Raw genomic sequence first — 23,088 nt, forward strand, 5'->3', positions numbered from 1 at the left:
ATTGATACAGGTGTATGTGTGTAGGCTTTTGCTTATTTACGTTATATATAGATAGTATGGAATTCAAATAAGAGGTATTCCCATTCATTCAATGTATAAATTCTGTATTAACGATAATTTCAGCTATTTTGTTTATATGCTCGAAAAACATTTTTTAGAATTATTTTGCTTTTTCATAGACGCATCTGTCGTAGCTTTTCATCCGGAAGACTAGTTAACTGAGAGCTATACTGCTGCTATAAATACAGTACTATCAGCCCAGCTAAGCAAGTGCTAAAAGGAGAAAATAATTAGAATATTTTGGAAACATTTCTGTAGCTATAAAACTTATTTCTTATATATCTAAAAATGAGGCAGAGAACATAACATGACATGAACAGCATAAAGCATAAGACTACAAAAACATTTTTCACCTTATTCGAGATTGAAATTACAAGTCCTGCAAATGGAGAAATTTATAAAACTAAAGTTCCTTTAAAATGTTGATTAGTTTATCAAAACCTTATCTCAATACTGTCACTGGCCAAGAACACATTAAAAGCATTGTTTTAAAAAGTTCTTCTCCTCTGTCTTTATTGTAAATACATTAATGCCTATGTATTCAAACATCTTATTTAAAATAATATTCCACAAATATTTCCGTGAAGCAATTTTAGTTCATTCTTTACACTAGAACAGTGCCTGTACCTGCCATATAGTAAACCGTCCCCTGTTGAGAGATGAAGCTATTGAATGAAATACAACTGATGGACCAGTTTGCAGTTAAGTACGAGGAAATGTTTTTATCCCTCTAAAATATTTGAAAGTAACTTTGAAAGGGTAAATTTTCAATTTCTTTAAAATGAACTCAGAGATACAATATCCATAGGAACCTCACAGTCATTTTCTTAAAAGATTTCATTTATGCTTAAAAGCAACATTTTAAGACTAGTAATGGTATTGTATAGAAATTAACACTCTTTTTACCTCTCATACCTTTAACGTACACATTTAAATGTTCTCAATAACACACTGACAATTGCAACTGAAATGCAGATAAGAAAAACCCCAAAATCCAAACCAAACAAGAATACTTTGACACACTAAAACGAAACATTTATTCTTCCACATTATTTTAACTTTATGGCCCGCAACATCAAAAGACGATTCCTGGCTTTATATACTGTTTAGTGCTAAATAAATCTTAAAGAGGAATATTTCCAGGAAAACTTTTTTTTTTTTTTGAGTGGCTGACTGGTTGGTACTGAAATTTGCCTGTCAGTTGGTACTGTGTCTTTCTACCATGCGTCTCGTAGCTACCTTGCAGGAGGGAGGAAGCATTTACAAAATGAGAGAGGTAGAAATAGTGAATTTTTTTACTACAATTTAACTCCGTGACTCAAAGGCCACTGACGCAAAACATCTAAGAACACAACATTTGCTATCAAATATGTTGCCAGTAACGTCATCAGGTGAAACGAAGACAACATATTTTTTGAACATTGCAATCCTCTAATCATCACAGAGAACTGATGACTCCTCTGGTGTACAAACACAGACAACAGTTCCTCAGAACTTGCTCTAGCCTCTCTTCTGATGATTTACTGAGCAGATTCTCTGCTTTCTTTGAAGTGTATGTTTGAGCAGCTATCACACAAGAGAACAAACACTCAGCTCTACAACTTAACAGAACATAAAACTTATAAATATCTGTAACCTGTTGCAGCATGTAGCTGTGGCCTAGAAATGAGGTAAAACAATACCCAGCAGAGTAACCTCTGAAAATATTCACAAAATTCTGTTTATATCATTCCTGCATATATTTTAATCCAAACATTGGCATTGCCAAAGCAAAACAGTCAATAAAGTGGCAGTATTCTTATTTGAATAACATTGCATAGCTACAAAGTGGAGTACATTTTAGTAGTTTCACACTGCTTAGGCTTTTTTTCAGTTCATACATAACATCTGTTTGGCCAGCTGTGTATTTAGCTAACACCTCTGCCTGGGTTTTATGTGAAACACAACTCAAGTTAAAATTGCAGGTTGCGATTTCGGGGAATCACAGATTTATAGTTAATTTGAGGCTGGAAGGCACCTCTAGAGGTTGCCCAGCCAATCCCCCTGCACAAGGCTGCCCAGGCCTGTGCTCTGTCAAGTCTTTCATATATGCGAGTGTGCAGTGTCAATAATCTCTGGGCAACCTGTTAGAGCATTCCATCACTCTTACAGTAAAACCAGTTTTTTCTTATTTTCCTTGGTTTTCAGTTTGTGCCAGTTATGAGGATGATGGGAAGAAAATGTTCTTCTAAAAAGTGAGAACATTTGATAAAGAAACCAGAGAGATAGAAAAGTGGAACATCGCAACATTTTAGTGGGGTTTTTATAACTTTTTACAGCTTTTAGCTTTCTATATACTTGAAATCATATAACCTATTATGATGATTTATGTTGAAAGACTCAGTTACATGGTCCAAAGACTTGTGATCCTTGTTGCCAAAGATCCCTCTTGTTCCTCTATATGTATTTACAAAGAGCTAATATGTGTGATATTTTTCCAATAGATTGATAAGAATGTGATTAAAACACAAGTGTACTTGTTATAACAAGTTTTATTTATCTGTAATGTACCAATCATGAGTGTAAATAAACATTAATTTAAATAAGTATTAACAGATAGGCCTTCACCAGCTAGCAGATGCAGCAATCTAATTCAACAGTGTCAATTCTTGATTTAGGTTTTGCTCTGCATGGACTGGAAAATTTAACTTGTGATGTCAATTTTATTATTACAAAGAACTTGTTATTCAGCCGACAAATTAGCAGAGCTAGAATCTCTTTTTTACATGAAGGCATGAAAGTGGACTATAAAGAAAGCTATTTGACCAAAGCTGTGACTGAGCTAATGCAGCATTAAAATTGGGAAATACGAAAACCGAGATTACAAATGATAGAGAATGACAACAGAAAGAATACATTAATGGCAGTTCACAGCATAAGGAATCAAAACAAATTAAATTTCCATGATTAACCACTAACATTTGATACAACAATGAAGAGAAATGCTTGCAAGCTGATCCATATTATTTTACTGCAAACTGTTAACTGTATCTGAGTTTCAAAATACAATTCTTTCTTTATAACAGTGGCAAACTATTTCATACAGATCAATTAAAATGTTTTGCCTCATCAGAGCTATGCTGATTGTATGAAATTACTGCACTTGGAAGGGAGAAATCCCCAAAGGAACAACCTCACAACAAAAATCTTAGGCAGTATTCCTTCCAGCATTTAATAATCAGTGCATTCACTCTTAGAGACATTAATCTTATTTTCTGATCACCATAATCCTATTCTAGGACCTAAATCAGATCTTAAAAGTGATTAATTAAAAACTGACCCTCTAATTTGTATCTATAGGATGCCTAATCGGACATAACCATTATAGGATTTTTCATTTTCACACTGAAGTGTGGTCATTTAATTTTGCAGTGAGAAGAAACCCAGAGAGAAGAGCAGATTAATTATTTTTATTATTTTATATTACATTTCTTCCTAATAGACAGATGTAATGCCCCAGAGACTTTTTATGCATATTAAGACTGTAATTTTTTTCTCCTAGACTGAGGTATCCCTACGTTCTACAGCATAGTCCTATGACTAATATCTCAATGTTTCATAACTGCTAACTCTTCCATTAATAAAGATGTAATTAGCAACTATACACACACCTGTACTATAAAGCACAAACTAAATAGAATAATCATATGTATTTACAGTGTTTTATATTAAAATACTATTAAACCAAAATATTATTAAACCTATAGTATAGAAGTATTGCAGGTAGTGTCCTGGTTTCAGCTGGGACAGATTGAATTTTCTTCCTAGTAGCTGGTACAGCGCTGTGTTTAGGGTGAGAATAATGTTGGTAACACACTGATGTTCCTCGTTGTTGCTAAGTAATGTTTATACCAAGCCAAAGACTTTTCAGTTTCTCAGGCCTTGCCAGCGAGCGAAAAGGCTGGTGGGGCACAAGAAGCTGGAAGGACACAGCCAGGACAGCTGACCCAAACTGGCCAAAGGGATATTCCATAGCATAGGATGTCGTGCTCAGCATATAAAATGGGGGGAGTGAGCTGGGGAGTGGGGATCGCTGCTCAGGGACTGGCTGGGCATTGGTCAGCGGATGGTCAGCAATTGTGTTGAGCATCATTTGTCTTTTTTTTTTTCCCACTTGAGTTTTATTTCTGTTTCTCTTTTTGTTATCTCCCTTTCCGTTACTATTCTTATATTATTATTCTTATGATTAGTAATAGTCATATATTTTCTATATTTCAATTATTAAACTGCTCTTGTCTCAACCTCCCCCCCATGCCCCGATTCTCCTCCCCATCCCACTGCAGGGGGTGGGGTGTGAAGGAGGCTGCATGGTACTTAGTTGCTGGCTGAGGTTAAACCACAACAGTAAGGTACAGAGGTTACCACTGAATAACGTAATAAGCACTTCAGAGTCCAGCACGTTCAAGATCTCCTGTTGATGAAGCTGAAAATCCATTAAGAAAGGACAATACTGGAGAAGCTGGCAACATGAAGTGAATCTGACGTGCATTTCTTTTAGATGCTTTTTCTTACCAACAGTGCCAGGTCATGACTCTCAGAAAATAAAGGGCATTGAGAATTCAAATGATACCCTAGCAATGATGATACTTTCTAAAATGGGATCCTTCTATCATTGCCTGAAAGATCTTTATATTAGTTTAATACTGCTGCTCTAGCTGCTGAGGAAGTCTGGTATGTCAGTAGAAAAATGCATTTTAAAACCCACTTTATCTGCTGTAGATGAGGTATATAGTAATTTTGCTCAACAGCTATGCTTTTCTGGAATCCCACTAATATTCCAGTGGAGAACTATCTAGCTAAGACAGAATGCCAATACATCTATTATTCAAGAAAAATATCCAAGGAAATAGTTCAGAGATACATACGTGAACAGAACCTTTTTGTCATAATGTCCAGGTATTAAAGAATATTCTCAAATCCACTACAGTCCATTGCTTCATGCAATGTGTTGAGAATTATGAAATTACCAAATGCAAAACAAGCCTCTAAAAATAAACATAGTCTTTTTGCAACCTATTGTAACGCAAAAAAGGTTAACATCAATGCAGTGCATCGGATTTGTGTTTACAAATTGTTGACAAATGGTGTTGGCAAGTTTCCTTGAGCAAATTCCCTTGAACAAATTTCTTTCCTTAGAGATAATTGCTTTATTTTGTATCACAATGTTTCACATACTAAATTGTACTCATACTAAGAAAACAGGTTACTTAAGTATGCTACCTTCTCAATAAAACTTTGCTCTTTCTGTGAAATCAATTGTATCAATCTCATTCAGCTCACTACATTTATTAGAAGAAAACAGGTTTGGTTTTTGTTTGGTTTGGGTTTGGGTTTTCTTTACATCAGCAAAATAGTGTAATGGTGTTTCTTCTAACCTGTGCATCATTCGTACAACCCATTATGTGGGTTTGCGATTTTGAATATTTTCCTGTGCAGGTCCCTCATACCTGGCTTTTTTTTTTTTTTTTTTTAATAAGCAAAAACATGAGAATGTTTAGGTCTCAGGAATAAGGAAATTCTTTTCCCTTCCTCTTTTTAACATAAGTGGCTAAGAGATCATAAACAAACTATGCTTGAAATGTCATTTCTCAAAGTAGAATAAAAAGATACTGTAATAAAATATTTCTGTAACAACAATGTATTAGGATGAAAAAACCACCTGAAAAGTGGTATCATTGCTTTTAGATCAGTGCTGTATTATTCATAGTTATAATGTCACAGTATGGTTACTGTTGAATTGTACAATTGATGACAGATTTTTAAAAAAATACGTGAAATTCTGACAATTGAAATTTAAAAAAAATCCAAACCCAAAACAATATTGGTTAAAGCAGGAAAATAATACATCACAGTTCAAGTAATGAAGTGCTACTATGAATGCATTTTCCATTGATTAAGGCCAAATTTTCAAATTAATATTGCTACCTAGAGTATCCACAGTATTTCCTAATCTAATGGCTTCTGGTTGAAACCGTTGTCCAATTTTGTCATATTTTAGTATTAATTGTTTTGCTATCTTTATGACTGCTTGTGGAGGTAATGATAATTACTCCAGCAACTCAATGTACACCTGAAACCATAATCATAACTTATTAAAATATCTTGGTATCCCATAAAGCTTGAAATTGAGTTTCTTTCATAATCAAACTGGTTGAGGAGGAGAAACTAGCTACCCTTAACTTACAGATGTTATACTGCATTAACACTTGTTTGCGTGGAACTCGGGATCATCAGTTCTAACAAGCCAATGAAAAGATAAGACCTTAAATAGCACACTGTTTGGAATTTATTTTCCTGCTCTATGTTTAAAGCAGCAAGTTATGAAATGAAGTTGACAAGAAGTTATCAGTTCACTACTTCACATAGCTATATGTAACAGTCTTAAAATGAAATATAACTGGACAGGAAGAGCAAAAATTGAGTTAAAAATTTAATTGCAAATGTATTTTGTAATTTCCCCCTTTTTAAAAAAAACAAAACAAAAAAACCAAAATTAAGCACAAAATGAAGGACAATTTCTTTAAAATGACTTAACAAAAAGCCACATATGGGCCCCTCAACTTGAAGTACTTGAAACCATTTTAATCTTCACAGCGCTTAGCCAAATTCTACAAAACAGGTTCTTAGGGAGAAAAAGGTAAGTCTCTTGAGATGTTTTTCTATACAAACATAATTTTGCCATTTATATCATCATCATCATCCTCAAGATGCCTCATCAAATTGATATTTGCTTTTTCAAATCCAGGAAAAATCAAAAAGACATGAAGGCCACAAAATACATCTTGGCATTCTTCCATTTATCTATTACATTTCCCAGTACATCTAGCTTTCTTGAAAAAAAGTTTCAACTTGAAAATCAGAAACTCTGCACAAGACCATGCAAATAGTACAACTAAGTATGTACACTTCTACTGAAACATATTGATTTTAAATTGGGCTGGATTCTGCAAATTGATACATCCATGGACTCACAGGTATGGATGCACTATCCCTGTGCAGAGGCTTGTGGACAGCAAATTTAATATGACGGCTTACTATGAATGTGTTTTTCCAATCTATAAACAATTTGTACAGGTGTAGTACTGAAAAAACATTGTACTGAAAAATTATTAGTGAAAGAAGTTAACACTGCTTTCAAAAACAAACACTCATCAACATTACTTCTTAAATAGTTCTTAATATCATTTACAAATACTCTAGATAATTATGTTTACAGCAAAACGGAAAGATTTTAGCGGATTATATCCATTGTATGATTGTATACCAAAGGGTTTGTTTTGAGATTTTGAACAGATGACTGTATTAAACTATTTCTGGACATATTCAATGTTAACATTAATGAAAGCAGCACACACAGCAGCAGATTGCAAAATTCAGCAAGAAAGAGTTCAATGGCTGGACTTTTTAATTTGGTTGATAAATACTCTAATAAATAGTGCTTCACTGTCATCCCCCCCAAAAAATTTAAAAACAAAATACAAACCCCACACAAACAAAAGCAAAACAAAACTAAAAAAGACCAAATAAAAGAAATCAAAATCACCCAATGTTTGAAGACATGTACGGATGCAGACTTTGAGGTCACTTACATATTTCTGAAAGCTTTACGCAGTGATTTTTGTTCAAATTTAAATAAATTAAAATGACTATATATGTCATATATTCCTTTAAAACATAACAAATACACTTGTAATTTGAACAGGAACGTTCTATTTTAAAAAACCCACTGTTTTAAAGATTTTGAAGAAGTTGGCATTATATTTCAAATTAAATTACGATGAAAAAAGCTTAGTATTTTCTGGACTACTTGACAGATACTTACACAAAAAAGGGCATCAGCTGAATAAGAGTCTCTTTTTTGGGATTGGCTGTGAATTCTGGCACAGTTTGAATAATTTTGTTCATTACGTTCCTTAAGTAATTTTGTAGCTGCTTGCGTCGCTCTTCTACAAACTTTGCATCCTAAAAACAGAAAGGAAAAAATATAATTGGCACAAAGTTTGTTTTTCAACTCTACAATATAACTGAACAGTCCTAATAAGCATAAAATTTAATCTGTTTATGATCTATGTTTATTATGTCTATAGAAATGCATTGGCAATATGTAAAAACCCCTCGACTCAGTCCTCAAGGGAAAAACATGCAAGCTAATACAAAAACATCCACTGTAGGATGCCAAATTTTCTCCTAGGCAGAATGTCTCTTCCATAGACCAGAATTCTTTTACCAACAGTAGATCTCCATAAAATACTAGTGTCTTAAAAAGGCAGTGCATAACAGCAGCATAGGCAATTTATGCGCATAACAATTTATGCAACTCTTTTTGAGATCCAGGACTACCAGACTTCGCAGGAGGAAACACCAACTTATGCCCACCATTTCTTCAGAATTCATACTTTTTCAATATTTGGCACACAAGCTTCAGAATGGATTAATATTTCTCCAGCTTTTTTATTTTGTCAATAAATTATTATTTTGTGATGGAGCTTTCATATAGTAGATTGCTTTTTTAAAGGCTATCTCACAACTCTCAAAAATGTTTTATTGACGTTCCTATAGTAATTTGGTCTCATGATTTTATACTATATTGGCCCCAATAAACAAAATAATTCTATTAACTCCACATTCTGCTGAGGGACTCACAAATTAAAAGTCTAACAACCATCAAATGCCATGCATCCTGTAATTTACATTTAACTTAAATTATTTCCTGTGAGGGATCACAATCACAGTGACCTATAATATCAAGTGTATGTATTTCACACTAATGTAAGACTATAATAGGTTTACAATGAAATCAGGCGCTGACTGGTTTGTGCTACAGCCAGCACGCTATATCTCAGGAATGCAGGCATCCTGATCACCTAGTTTAAATGTCAAAGTATGTTCTTTTGGCATGAAGCCAAAACTATTATTAGACAACTACAGCTTTCAAAGGAAGACTATTACGTGTAAGATGTTTCTATCCAACCTGTATTATTTATCTGGGTAAGAAAAGCTGTTGAAACAAATTCTTGTTTCTTGGGGGCGGGGGGGGTGGGGAGAGGAGACAACCCACCAATAAAACCACCATAAATACATTTGACTACACTGAATAAATTCATTGTATTAAAAAGGTTTAAACCACGGTGCCACGAATGGGATGCAAATCTGAATATTATCCCTTCCTCAGACAATAGACACTAATTCATCATTAAAGCAGGGATGCTCCTTCGATTTCAGGAGGACTGCTGTAGAGTTCCTAGAATCTTGATTGACATTTCATTCTGTTCTCTCTCATTAGGAGAAGTTAACAGGAACAGCAATATTTTAGGAGACATAAGAAAATGAGGAAAGATTCTGAATGACATTTCACAAAGTAGTAATTTAAATTCATAGAATTAAAAAAAAAAATCAACCAATGTTAAGTAAGGCACATTTGCAAATATTGGGAACTAATTCTGTATACTGAAAATAGCCTATTTTTTTAGAATTTATGTAAGTCTTTCTGTTCTTTGACTTATTTGCATGTGATTACTTAATAACATGTAATTGTAATTATTGTAACATTTATAAATGCTGAAAGCATTCATACTTACAGGCTTCAAAATCTTAGGCAGTGCTTGTGTTAATTAAGTTCACAAAATTCCAAAACATACACAGATTTATTTTATTATTTTCTGGATATGAACTTACATAGATGTCCAGCCCTGTTTCACATTCCAGTTTTATATAATTACATGTAATAATCAAGATCAGTGTGAAAACAAAAAGAACTTATGTATTCTGTGGTCTACCATTTCCTTTTTATCAGTCACATTGGTTTTTAGCAACATACACACACTACACACAAATTGTATAGCAAGTGATTCTAGTGTTGATTTACTGATAAATGAAAAAATGAAGTCTGAAAACTCTTGGAAACTGGTACTTTATTAAGAAACAAAGCTGCATTGTTGACACTTCATGCAATCCACTCTGCAGAGTCACTCACCCAGTACTCCACAACTGAGTACAGTTACTATTCAAACAGAACAGAGCAACAGCTTGCTCTGTGCCCCGCTTCACTGACGAAGTCTGGACAAATGTGTGGAACAGAAGTCTATACAAGCTGTTGGGAAATGTTAAAGCAAAAATTTTAATATGTGGCGACACACAGTATTAGAATAAAATGGAATGCTAATAATAAATAAAAGTGTAGTGCAATACTAATTAACTAATTGACTAATGCAAATTTTAATTCTTTTTCTTCTTCCCAACTAAGATTTTTGTTCCTACTGGATTCTTTGACTAGCTAAAGGAACAGCCCTGTCTTCCCATCTTTCCACTCAAAGGATTTCAAGTATCACATCATCACATTGATCGGGACACTAATTTGCTACAGCCAATTGTGTGAGGCAGAAGACAAGAAAGTGTGGCACAGGAGATCTCACAGAAAAAGAAGTTGTTTGTGGAACAGCTTTGGTTCTGAAAGCATTAACTATATGAGTAATGGTGATGCTTGGCATGTGAGACCGTTTCAATTATGGAGTAATCCTCTCCCCCAGTCTTACTTGACCGTATAATGCAGGAAGGAGGTGCGCTGCTTTGCTCAACAACCCTGCTTCCAGTGCAGACAGCTTGGAGCCATTCCAAAGAACCAGCCTCGCCCCCACTACGCTTCTTTGGTTCTACTTTCCTCACTTCTATCAATTATGTTTTCAAGCCCCCAAGAAAAATCTCCATTTTTCAAGTACCACATTCGTTAGCACTTTTTCAGTTCTTAATGCTTTTTGGTCACAAATCCTCAACAAAAGTATTTTCAGTGAAATAATTTCTATTATGTTAAGATTTGCTCTTAAGAAGAAGCTGCATTCTTTTAGCATGACTTCTGTACTGTACATGTATTTAAATAAATACATCTTCCTTCACAGGCAGGACCACTTCGTTACAAACACAGGAGCAAAATGCTGAATGTAGGTACTTTCTAGCCCTTATGTTATTGTAAAGAATCTCATTAACTACAGATAATAACGGCACAAAGGAGTTTTCTAATTAAGACTGCCAGAACATGTTTAGGGAATGCATTGTTGCTATTTAAAATGCATCAAATTAGTGTTTATAATATAGCTATTTTTCCACCATTTAATCAAGCGAAATACAGAAAATCTCAGAAAGTAAACTCAGCCTGAAAACAGTCAAAAATGTTCTTTTGGCCTGATATAAATTTGATCTCTAAAACAAACACTGAGCGATCTACCACGAAATTCTGTACCATGTACTAAAGCCCATTGTCCTTACCAGAAGTAATGTAAACCAAGGTCAAAATGATTCAGCTGTAGGTCTATACTTTATCATTAAATGTGCATTTTCCAACAGCAGGTCAGCTACTCAGAGGACTTATTCTACCACGCAGTTGTTACTGCCAAGTTGCTGTAGTAATAGTTTTTGTCACGAAACAGTAAATAGAATAATTGGTAATAGAAAAACACAACTGGTTCCAAGCCTGGCCAATTTTTTCAGTCAGAAATTATAAAAAGGTAACTGTTACCCTCTTTTTATGGGACCCAATTATCTACAACTGAAATCGAGTTAGTATTTTATAGTCCGACTCCTAAATGGTATTTTTATTTATGAGCAAAAAGGGAAAGATTTTGATTTAGATTTGTAGCTCATGCTACATGTAGAAAAAACTCATACTTTCAGTACCTATCTTTGGTGATTATATGAGATTGCATCTCTACACAAATCTACACTTGCATATCTGTTCACACAGGAAACAGCAAAAATATTCCCCTAAGATCCGATACACAGATTTATGTATGCTTGATATGAATGTACTCTGGGAACAAAGTAATTCTGTTAAAATTACAACTACATATACTTTTGTGAAAAAAAATTTACATTTTCACAGTATTAAAGGTTAGATTACATAGTTTCATTTTTAGGTAAATGCATGCATGTATGGGAAGATAAAGTAACAGTACTAAACAAACACACACTTTCAAGATCTCACTGAAGAGAAATCCTGCTTAATATGGTTGAAAAAGGAGACCTGCTCTCAAAAATATGGATTGGTATTATTTCAAAGATCAAATGTATTTTCTGAAATTCCGGTAAGAAAAATGTATATAAGAAATGGAATGCTTATTAACTTTAAAATGAAAAGGCACAGCTACCTGGCCCTTTCATTTCTTCTAACTGGGGCCAGTAGCAGATTGAACAATGCCACCAAACTTGATGGTATTTAACTCTTTACTATTACTTGTAAAAGATCTCCTGCTATATTCATTGTAAGGCTTGTCCCTGATCCCGTGGCACTACAGGGGGCAAAAGAGTATGCAAAGAAGGCAGGAGGTCTGCTTTCAAGATTTGAGATTTCTTTTCAATTCAAAAGATGAACTCTACGAAGCCATATATCCTCAGTGTGAAGGATTATTTATGGACAGCTATTATCACTCTTTGCAATGATGCTGAATTTACCTTACTGTACTTGAAAAGCAGCTCCAATGTGACCAAAGAGAAAGCCTCACATATTCAACACCACCTGATTAACAAACCGTGAAAACATTCTGTGCATAGAAGAGGAACTTGTATGTGCAGGGATGCATTGCCTATAACCATAATCCACTGCGCTTCCTAACTGATCCAAGAATCTCCCAGTTAAAAAAAGGGTACTATGTGTAAAGGGACTCATCGTGGCCACATTTACAACCAATTCACACTGACTAAACTTATATTGTACACAAATTGTTAATTGAGACAACACACTGGCATTCACCTTCAATTTGTAAGCATATTTTCTGAAAAATAAAGCTACTGCTGTTTCTGCACAAACTGCTGAAGTTATTTCTTAGCCACAGTTAAAAAGCATATACTTTTGATTAAGAGTCCACAAAATTTCAGGTAACATGCAAAGCTGCTTCAGATTGCAGAAGCATCAAAACACATCTGGGAAAATACTTTTAATCTGAAATTAATGTCTCCCAAATTATTTTATGAAATTTTTTGGCAGAGAATTTGCCAAGTTTCTGCCCACAGCAAAATGCTAATATCAAATTACAAATCTCTAAAAATGAGAATACATAAAGGAAATCTTATAGACTCTCAACAGATATTAAAAGATGACGTTAAGCTGTAAAACTAAAAAGCAGAGTCTTATGTACTGTATTTTACATTACACTTTTTTGCAGGTTTTCGTCACAAGCCAAGTTCATTCCAACTTGCAGTTTAAATTGTTTCACACAACTGCTGGTCTTTCATATACTCTGTTAGTATGTAACAGATGGCAAAACACTGATATTCTTCATTATTAACAGGACAGCTCACTTAAGATGCTTCAAGTATTTTCCATGAGCTGTTGGAAATTGTATGATTGCCATGGTTACCTGCCATGATTTAGGTACAGATAAAACACTTATATTCTGGGTTTGGTGCTGTTGCAAGCAACATCAAATGCAATGCTTCTGATGTTCTAACCATTATTTATCATTCAACTACCCTCCTATTGTTAGTGTTGGGGAGAAAAAAAAACCCAACAAACAAATGCAAACAACAAAACAGCTCAGGGCTCAATCCAACTCAATTAAAATAAAAGGAAATGTGGCTTTAGGACTTTAATGAGAGCTGTATCAGCCTCTGATACCACACAATGCATTCTATCCTAAATAAAGCTGACAATAGCGCTATTCAAAGATGAACCTGCAAATGCAGAAATAAGCTCAGGTTATTCTACTGTAGCCTAATATTTTTCACCATCTTGGTCAACCAGTCTTAGCAAAATCATCTTACCAGTTTTTGTCTATTTACATGGCATCAAATGTTTAAACTCAAAACAAAGCTGGAAATCAGAAGCAGAAATGGGAGCTAATTAAACACTGAATTGCTGAGTCATCCTCACTGTTCTATGATTAAAGAATAGTTAGATAGCAAGTATTAATTTTTACAGGCTAATTGACACCTTTGCAAAGGTCACAGTAAAACATGACTTGAATACACCTGTCCTTCAGTAACTACTGCATCATGAAACAGTTCTACAAAGCTACAGTTTTGAAAACTAAATATACCAAACACTACATATTATACAAAAAACATCTCGAAATTACTGCAATTACGGAAGTTTAGATTTTTATCCTACCTATATTACCCATTTCTTTATGGCAGAATCAGGCTAGCGTTATACAACAACACAAGGTTACACAAAACTTGAAATTGCCATTTTTGCCATCCCACTGTGAGATCTTCTGTACATTCGCTGTTCAGTGGAACCAAACAGGAATTTAAGAGGATGAGATACAAAGAAGAAATCAGGGAACTGTCAGTTTTTAAAAGAAATCTTTCTTTGAACAGAGATTTACTACATAATTGTAATTACCACTCTGTGTTTCTCTACTCAAATAGTTGATCCATCTCCATTTCCATCTCCAACTATGGGTTCCTTTCCATGATACCAGAAAGTAAGTGATGCTTTTAGATAAAGTCATTTGAAAAAGGCATTGCTGCAAAACCACCCAGCAGCAGACATGCTAAGGGTGAGCTACAGTCCTGTCAACGTCCTCAGTCCAGCACAAATTTCTGTGGACAACTGCAAAATTTTTTCAAGACTTGAGGCATCTCCTGCCAGTACTATGCAGAGCTGCTCAGCACAGCCTACCTGTTCAGTAGGGGAATGGCTCTCGGCAGCTGGGCCAGCCTTCTCAGGTCACCAGAACAGCTGCAAGCTCAGTCTATGCCTCGCAAATATGGGGTTTATTCAAATGTTATTTTTTTGAAAAAAGTCTTACCTTTTATTTTGAGTAAGAGGGTAATTTATTTATCACAACATTACAGCTACTAAGGTTTAGTCTTAGAATACACTGTTGCTGTATAGCATCCTCTAAGCAAGTCCAGAGCACAAGCATGTTAACAGACACATAAAAGCTTGTAGCCCCCCAGCCCTATGGAAACAACAGACAATCCCATTTTGCTGAATTCTTCCCCCATGCAATAGATCTCAGCCAAACTATGTCTTGTACCTCTCCAAATTGGCTCAGACATTTAGAGAATCCTGGAACAAAGTATGTTTCTTAAGATAGCTGGTATTTTCAAGCTAGCAATACCATCCATCCAAAAGGCTAAACTTTCTCAAAACCATTTTTGAGAAAAAGTGTTAAAAATGAATAAATAATAGGAAAAAAAGAAAGCTCATGAATAAAACTAAAAATAATCTCTTTTTAGTGTTGTGTTCAATGGCACTATTAGAAAAAGAACTCGGTAACATTATGCTAACAAAATCCAGCATCATTTAATATTCCATTATTTAAAGACACAAATGCCAACCATGTATCAATTTGTCAACTGGTCAGGAATCAACTGTTCATTAAAAAGCATCATAAACTGCAGTCCATAGCAAGACCCTTAAGGTTTATCTTTTGCTCAGCTACTGAACTGGGAAATTCTATTTCTGTTTTCTCCTCAGACCAAGTATTATCAGTCTATAATCTATATTTTTATTCAGGAGATTCAGGAAACTATGGCAACAGTTCAAGAAACTGAGATCCATTTTTTCACTGGCCTATATTACCGTAATAACTATCAACAATATTAGTTAAAATGTGTCTCAGTTCAGTGCTTCCTCCCAACACTGCAGTTTTCTTACTTAATTTCTTTCTTTTATCAGGTTTGAAAATGCCCTGAAGACCAGCAAAGACAAATTCTACATTTTAAACAACAGAATAACAACCCCAAAACTCTTTAGAAATGTCATAAATACAGTGCTTACAGTGTACAAGCTTATATATATGAGCTTAAAGTGATGCTTTCCAATAAAATAATAAATTAATTAAATAACAAAAACCAAAAAGAAACCACAGCAAAGAGCCAAACCCACAAACCAATTAATGAAAATCTGCAATTTCCCTTTCTATTCTCTCAGCAAGTAAAAGAAACTACTTCCAAATTCCCCACAAAGTTCAGTAACAATCATTTCTTTACCACATTTCAGTAAATATTTTCCATTCCCAGTAAATATTTTCAAGCAGAACTTATGCCACTTCTCTCCTGATGGATGGTTCCAGCAAATCAGGAGGGGGGATACTGAGAGGATACGGACGGGTGCAGACTGCCACAGAACTGCTGAAAGAGGACGGTTACAGGGAGCCACCCAAAGCCCCAGATCCCACTCTCTTGACTAACCACTCCTGGTTAAGATTACAGCACTCTTGCTTAGTCTGCTGGAAACCAGAAACATCCAAGACATCTAAAGGAGATCTGCAAGAAAGCTGCTAGCTTCTGACTACTGTCTACACCTGTGGGCTAACAGTATCCAAATACGTTTATTAGAAATGTTTCAACTCTAGGAAAAGTGTGATTTTCAGGGGGAAAAAATCAGAATAATTAATAGAGCAGTTTACCATCCCAACAGCCAAACACAAGGATACAAGATGGTCTTTAAACTTTACTCTCACTCAAAAGACTAGATGCTCCTTTAATAAAAAAATTATTTAGATACACTCTGACAGGGAGATTCCTTTTTCTAAAATAAAAATTGAATGAATGAGGAATATTAATATCAAATGCCTGTTACTTGTAGTGCTTTCAGGTAAAGATATTTAACGTGGCACAATGAGGTAAACCAGATTTTTCAGGCAGGAAGTGTCCCTAGCATCTCAAACAAATATTTAGTTTCTTCCACTTCTTAAAAAAATTAACACTGAGTATGTTTAATACTAGCAATTGCCCAAAAAGCTGTAGAGCAAGTAAGATGAAAATTTACTGATATTTATAAAACAATATTTTGGGAGGGGGGATAAAACCAAGCATATTGATAGGTCCAGAAAGACAGAAAAATGTGGGTAAAATTTCAAATTCAAAGAAAGAAAATTTTAGTTTTATTTCTGTAATCAGGTGTCTCTGCCAAGATCTCTCTGAAAGGAAATTTATTAATCCAAGTAACTTGGTAATTCAGCATCACCATCACAATAAGAAATAAATTTAGAAAAATATTTTTATATTTTTGCTTTATACCAGGAGGCTACTAGAATACCTAAATAATGCATGAGCAGTTATAAAACTGCAATACTTTATCTAACAGTTGTCCAAGCAGCATGTAAATTACATTACTTTTTTTGTCCCCCATAATGTCATGATGTAAAGCAACACTATCTGAACTGTTTCTATGGGCGCTATCTTCAATAATTTGTTAAAATAAGTTGCTTATCTTAACTACGAAATTACAAGACAACAAAAATAAAAAACATCTCTTGACAGGCAATTTTTTTTTTGCATGCTGTAAATAGTCTGCTTCCCTTCTTCCTAAACTTCAGCAATTAACAGCAAATTTCTGTGACCTGAAAAGACTCAATATTACACTTCAACACCAAATGAGCACATTAATGAATGCATTAATTCAGTGAGACATTCTGAAAGAGATCATAGAATCACGGAACAGTTTGGGTTGGAAGAGACCTTAAAGATCACCTAGTCCCAACCCCCCTGCCACGGGCAGGGACACCTCCCCCCAGCCCAGGCTGCTCCCAGCCCCATCCAGCCTGGCCTTGGGCACTGCCAGGGATGGGGCACACACAGCTGCTCTGGGCAGCCTGGGCCAGCGTCTCACCACCCTCACAGTGAAGAATGTCTTCCCATGTTTAATCTAAATCTACCCCTTGTCCTGTTGCTTCCCACCCTTGCAAAAAAGCCCCTCTCCAGCTTTCCTGCCGGCCCCCTGAGGCACTGGAAGGTGCTGTAAGGTCCCCCCGGAGCCTCCTCTGCTCCAGGCTGAACCACCCCAACTCTCTCAGCCTGGCTTCACAGGAGAGCTGCTCCAGCCCTCTCATCGTCTTCATGGCCTCCTCTGGGCTCGCTCCAGCAGGCCCGTGTCCTCCTCATGCTGGGGGCCCAGAGCTGAAGGCAGCACTTCAGGTAGGGTCACACCAGAGCAGAGCAAAGGGGGAGAATCACCCCCCTCAGCCTGCTGGCCACACTGCTTTTGATACAGCCCCGGGTTCGGCTGGCTTTCTGGGCTGCAAGCATGCTGTCAGGCCATGTTGAACTTTTCATCCACTGGCCCCGCTACGTCCTTCTCCTCAGGGCTGCTTTCAATCCATCCCCCACCCAGCCTGTATTGATACTGGAGAAGTATGAGTTGGCAAACCGTTTACCTCCTAAATTAAACCACCGAAAATGAAATATACTACTCTGCACTATGCTAGCTTTAATCTTCATGCTGAGTTTCAGGTAACCCAGACATTTCATACCACAGAACTTGAAGATGAATTGTTTGCTATAAAGTATTTGTCATATAAAAGCCAACCAATTCCTACTGACTTATTTCTGTTCTCTTAGATAGTGATATGACAAAAAAAATGGAAATGAAGAAGAACTGAATGCTCTTTTCTAAGTGCTGTATACATGAAACATCAACTGCAGTCTTTTCCAGTAGAAACCCCAGAGGATCTGGATTCAAAATCTGGAATATACTCTGTAGTCCCCCTTAGTGTGTAGGTGACAGTGTCAGAAAAGAGGTATGTTGTGACTAGAAATCTTAATAATTATGCCAAATTTGAAATTATTTTTTTTTCTGTCTGTATGGTACTTCAGCTAAGGTACCTATTTGAAAACTAGATTGTATTCATTTAATCTCAACAGCTACCTAAAGCTCATACTACTTTGAGGATTGAATTTTCCAGTTATGAAGTAACTTGGTGAACTTAGAGAACAAAATTTATTTTATGGCTTTAGAATGCCATAAAACACAGTGTTATAGAACTAATGCATATGGCTATACATATATGATTAATTTGATTTCCTTTCCAGATTTGAACACAATACAAATGGATCCCTTTGTTTTCTTTTTAACCACACTACAGCACAAGTATGTCTGTCAAATTTATATTAGCTACATTTTTGTCCTAAAATCCACAAGGCAAAACAGCATATGAAAATAACTCAATATGTTAGTTACATCCACTAAGAGCACTGAACATTAAAATCTACTCACTTGGAAAATCAAGAACAATACAGAATTTAAGCACCTATATTACATCATCCAAAAATCAAATTAAGGAAGCATTAATGAAAGCAATCCTTAACTTCAATTTTTTAATATATAACTTAAGGATTTACATTTGCAAAGCTTATCTCCTTTAATAAATTTATTCCAGTTCTGAAACATCAGTCATAATTTTCTACTAATTCTACTTGAAGACATCGGATATCAAAGCTTAGTACTAAGAAATATTATTTAGCCCACTGCCCCAAAGGCATTAGCTAGAAGTTTTGCTTTCTTCTCTGCTTTCTAAGTCACAGCTCCCTCTGACAATATGACTTTGACAAACTAATTTGATGAAGTATAGTTTCTATGAGCTACTAAACCCCATAAAGTACAAAAGCACAGATATATGTATGTCTGATTTCAATGCAAGTCAACAACACAAGTTGTGCATCACTTGGTTTTTTTCCCTTCCCTTTGGATTTAATTCCTTTTCCCTTCTCCCTCCTTTTCATTATAACTGCTATAATTATTATTATTATTGTGTTTATTTTATTTATTGAAGTGTTCTTATCTCAACCCTTGAGTTTTATATTTCTTTCCAATTCTCCTCCTTATCCCTCTGTGGGGTGAGTGAGCGAGCAGCTGCACGGTACTTAGTTGCTGGCTGGGGTTAAACTATAACAGTACTTGTCACTGGGTGGACAGGTCCTGCTGGCCCAAAAGGGCAGATCAACTTTTTACAGTAAGAAAATGCATAACAGGGCTTACACGTCAACAGCATAATGTGAAACCCTTAAGAAAATATTAAAATTGAAACTCTAATTTGAATGGCTTCAAATTATATCATGTATATACGTATACACACACAGAGCTAGACAATTCTTGATAAACTTTTAAAAACCAGTATACATTACAAGCATACAACACAAGCTATGTTGTTTTCTTTTCTTCTAAATAAAATCTTTACCTGCTGTACCTTTTAATGCTAAAACAGTTATCCTGCAGACTGTCTTAAATGCTTCACTATCTTCAGCAACAGGCAAACAGAGCAGACACTGATAAAAAAGCAGCTGTGCTGAGGGGGTGGGGAAGGAAGCAATCTCCACTGACATAAATGGGAGAAAGATAAAGTCCCTGGTAAATAGAACTTTCAGAATTACAAGATACATTCCAGAAACCAACTTCATATATATCCTAAATGCTGTCTTTGATATTGTCATATGCATATGTGTATATATGTCTATACAAATATATAGCTTTTGAGAAACATAAACGCATTTACAAGCTTTTAAAACAATTACGCAGAGTAACATACAATTTAGCTTAGTTACTGATAGGTGAGAGGGACACATATACTTTATTGCACTAACACTTGACCATGAAACAAGCTATGGCTAGAGAAACTGCTCACAGACTTCAGTTGCATGGGATAAAAATGATGAATGATGTTGCTCTCAACATTTTCTCCTAGACAGAAAACTTATTTTAGATTTCTGTATTGTTCCTCCTATGCAGCTGAGGAGTCATGGCAAAGTCACTCTCTCCTAATCTCAGAAGAGTGCTGTATATTCTTTCCATATGGGGTATCCGATGTTTTAAAGGAAAGCAAAGGATATCATGCAGTCAAGTCAGCACTCAGTGGAAAACTACCTTATTCAATTTCTACACACTCAATCACTGAATTCACATTTCCAGTGGAAGCAAAGAACCATTTCTATTTTGATATGTCCTCTATTGGGACAATACCCTTGCAAGAGGAGACTTAATTAGGTGTTTACTCAGTTACTAAAATCCATTCTTTAACTGTTAGAATCTGCCCAAGGCAGAAGTAGCAACCGAGATTTTAAGGACAATGCAGTGTTCAAAAATTAAGAGTAATAGGTCCAGTAAGTTCTCCATATTATTATTTAACCATTAGTCTGAAAGAAACATTTCAAGAAGTGAGACATCAACACAGCACTGACAAACTTCCAAAGCTAAATGTAAAGGCTCATTTTCAATGAAAAAACCATAAGCTATATTTCTATGCAAAAGCATGCAGGGATCTCTTTGCAATCATGTATTAATACATATAGATGAAGCTTCTCTTCATGAGCTTCACCTAACTCAGCACACTCTAAACTAGAGCGTGCTGGTTTATAAACCAAACCAGTCCTTTGGACAGGTCAGGAACCTGACAGGAAGGCAGTAGTCACAAGGACTTAAACAGTGGAAGTATGAATGCAAAAGATCCAAAGTACCTGAAGGCTAGCTAAAAGGCAAAAACCTATTTCATGCAAGAAAACCAGCTTGAAATTACAAGTCTTGGTATATACACCTACATTTAAAATACTTAGCAAACCACAAACCAGGCTGATAAGGGGGCACAGTGGTTTAAAATTACAAAAATAAACAGTTCAAATCTTAAAAATACAGTTCAAATTTTTAAGTTTTAAATAAAGTGATCTGCAGTTTACAAAAGAAGTACAAAAATATACAATGAATATATGACATTTTTCTTATACATGCAACAAAAGAGAACAAATACATTTCTTGTTTTCACTCAAACAAAACATTGATAAACTGAAGGAAGACACTTATTCTTGTAAGGAAAATTTGTCAACTTTTTGCTACCAGCACTGAAAGACCATTAGTAGAAAATATACAGCACGGGAACTGGTATGTATGAAACTTCAGACATGGTGTCTTGCAAGCATTATTGTTACATGCTCCTTCAGTAATTAAATTACCAGTTCTGGGTTGATTCAAAGCAACATTTATAAATTAATCTATTCTTTTCATTTCTTTGCATTAGTTCTAACTGACTTTATTCAAATGTTTGAACTGATACACTGAAAATAAGGTTACCAACCTGAAAGGCAAATACACATTCTTGTTTGCAATCGAAAAAATGTTACTTTTTCAAAGCAGTGTTCTTCCCTCTTCTCTGTTCACTTTCTACTAGTTGGTGTTCTGTATATTAAATTTATGCTTTCCTCAAGCATAAAAGCTAGTTTCTAATCCTACATACATAATTTGTTGAAAGATCATGAACATGAACTGTTCAGATAAACTGTCCCAACTTAAGGCAAAAACACATTGAAACATAACAATTAGAATATAAATATTAGATTCTTAATCCATTGTTTTACAATAGTCAAATATTTTCAGATGTAACTGCTACTTGATGACAATATATATGCAGTAATAAACACTTGATTTTCTCACTTTTAAGAATCCTCATTCAGCTGAAATTCTGCTTTTGTTCTGCATTTTCCCTGTGTCAAACTCTGCAACTTTGCATTTGAACCTGACCTCCCTGATTTCTATTGCAGTAAGCAGGAAAAATACGCATGTAAATTAATAGTTTTTTCTACATTATTCTCTTCTAGCCAAGTTCCCTCCTCAGGGCTCAAATATTTTGCATAGCAAAACAATGGATAGTATTTTGTGACTCTGCAGCAGTGGTTCTAGGTCATTCTGTAGAGCATGGTGTCCTCTTGTGGTCTCGGAGGTTCCCTCAATCTGAGACACGCAACTGAACACCAAATTTAGTGCTGGGTATTTAAGGGAGAAATCAATTACAGCAAAACCCTCTTTCAGTGCACTAATATTTAGATATTTACTAGATATTTACTAAATATTTACTAATATTTAGTAAAAAAAACCCTAAAATTAGTTTAATTTTAGCTAGCCTAAAATTAAACTAATATTTAGAATAAGCATATCACCTTCATTAGCCTCACAGTACCAAACACAGTGTATTGAAGATATGCAATGAGTAACATCAGTCAGGTACAGACCTGAAGGATATAAAAGCACATACCACCATTTTCCAAAAGCTGCAAAATAGTCATTTTTAGCCATTTACATATGGAGGACTATGTTTTACCACTGTGTTATCTGGGCATCTAGTAGCACTGAAGATTTGTGAAGGAGATGAAAATCACAGACTGATGTAAACTGAACAGAGATACTTCTATTAGCAGAATTTAGCTTCTGAAACCGTTCAGGCACTGATTTAATATTCTATTGATTAATCTAGAAATGGCAAGGCAGATGCAATTCTATTAAAAACA

The 23,088-nt window shown here is 35.2% G+C and overlaps 1 protein-coding gene across 2 annotated transcripts in view; it reads right to left on the minus strand.

Annotated features, from left to right (window-relative positions):
- Positions 1–3,489: 3,489 nt before the first annotated feature.
- Positions 3,490–23,088, minus strand: part of SNX29 (sorting nexin 29) — a 106,064-nt gene continuing 86,465 nt past the window's right edge. Inside the window, exons 20-21 of one of the 2 annotated variants that reach the window (XR_008821363.1) lie at positions 10,073–10,189; positions 7,923–8,061 (exon numbers count right to left, since the gene is read on the minus strand). Coding sequence is in view for 1 of the 2 variants with exons in the window: in XM_056335556.1 (XP_056191531.1) it covers positions 7,918–8,061 (144 nt within the window). In the remaining variant the exon portion in view is untranslated. Of the gene's footprint in view, positions 8,062–10,072; positions 10,190–23,088 lie in introns of both variants that reach the window. The other variant, XM_056335556.1, reaches the window with a different exon arrangement.

This window comes from Falco biarmicus, chromosome 4 (assembly GCF_023638135.1).
Source record: "Falco biarmicus isolate bFalBia1 chromosome 4, bFalBia1.pri, whole genome shotgun sequence".
NCBI classification, from domain to species: domain Eukaryota; kingdom Metazoa; phylum Chordata; class Aves; order Falconiformes; family Falconidae; genus Falco; species Falco biarmicus.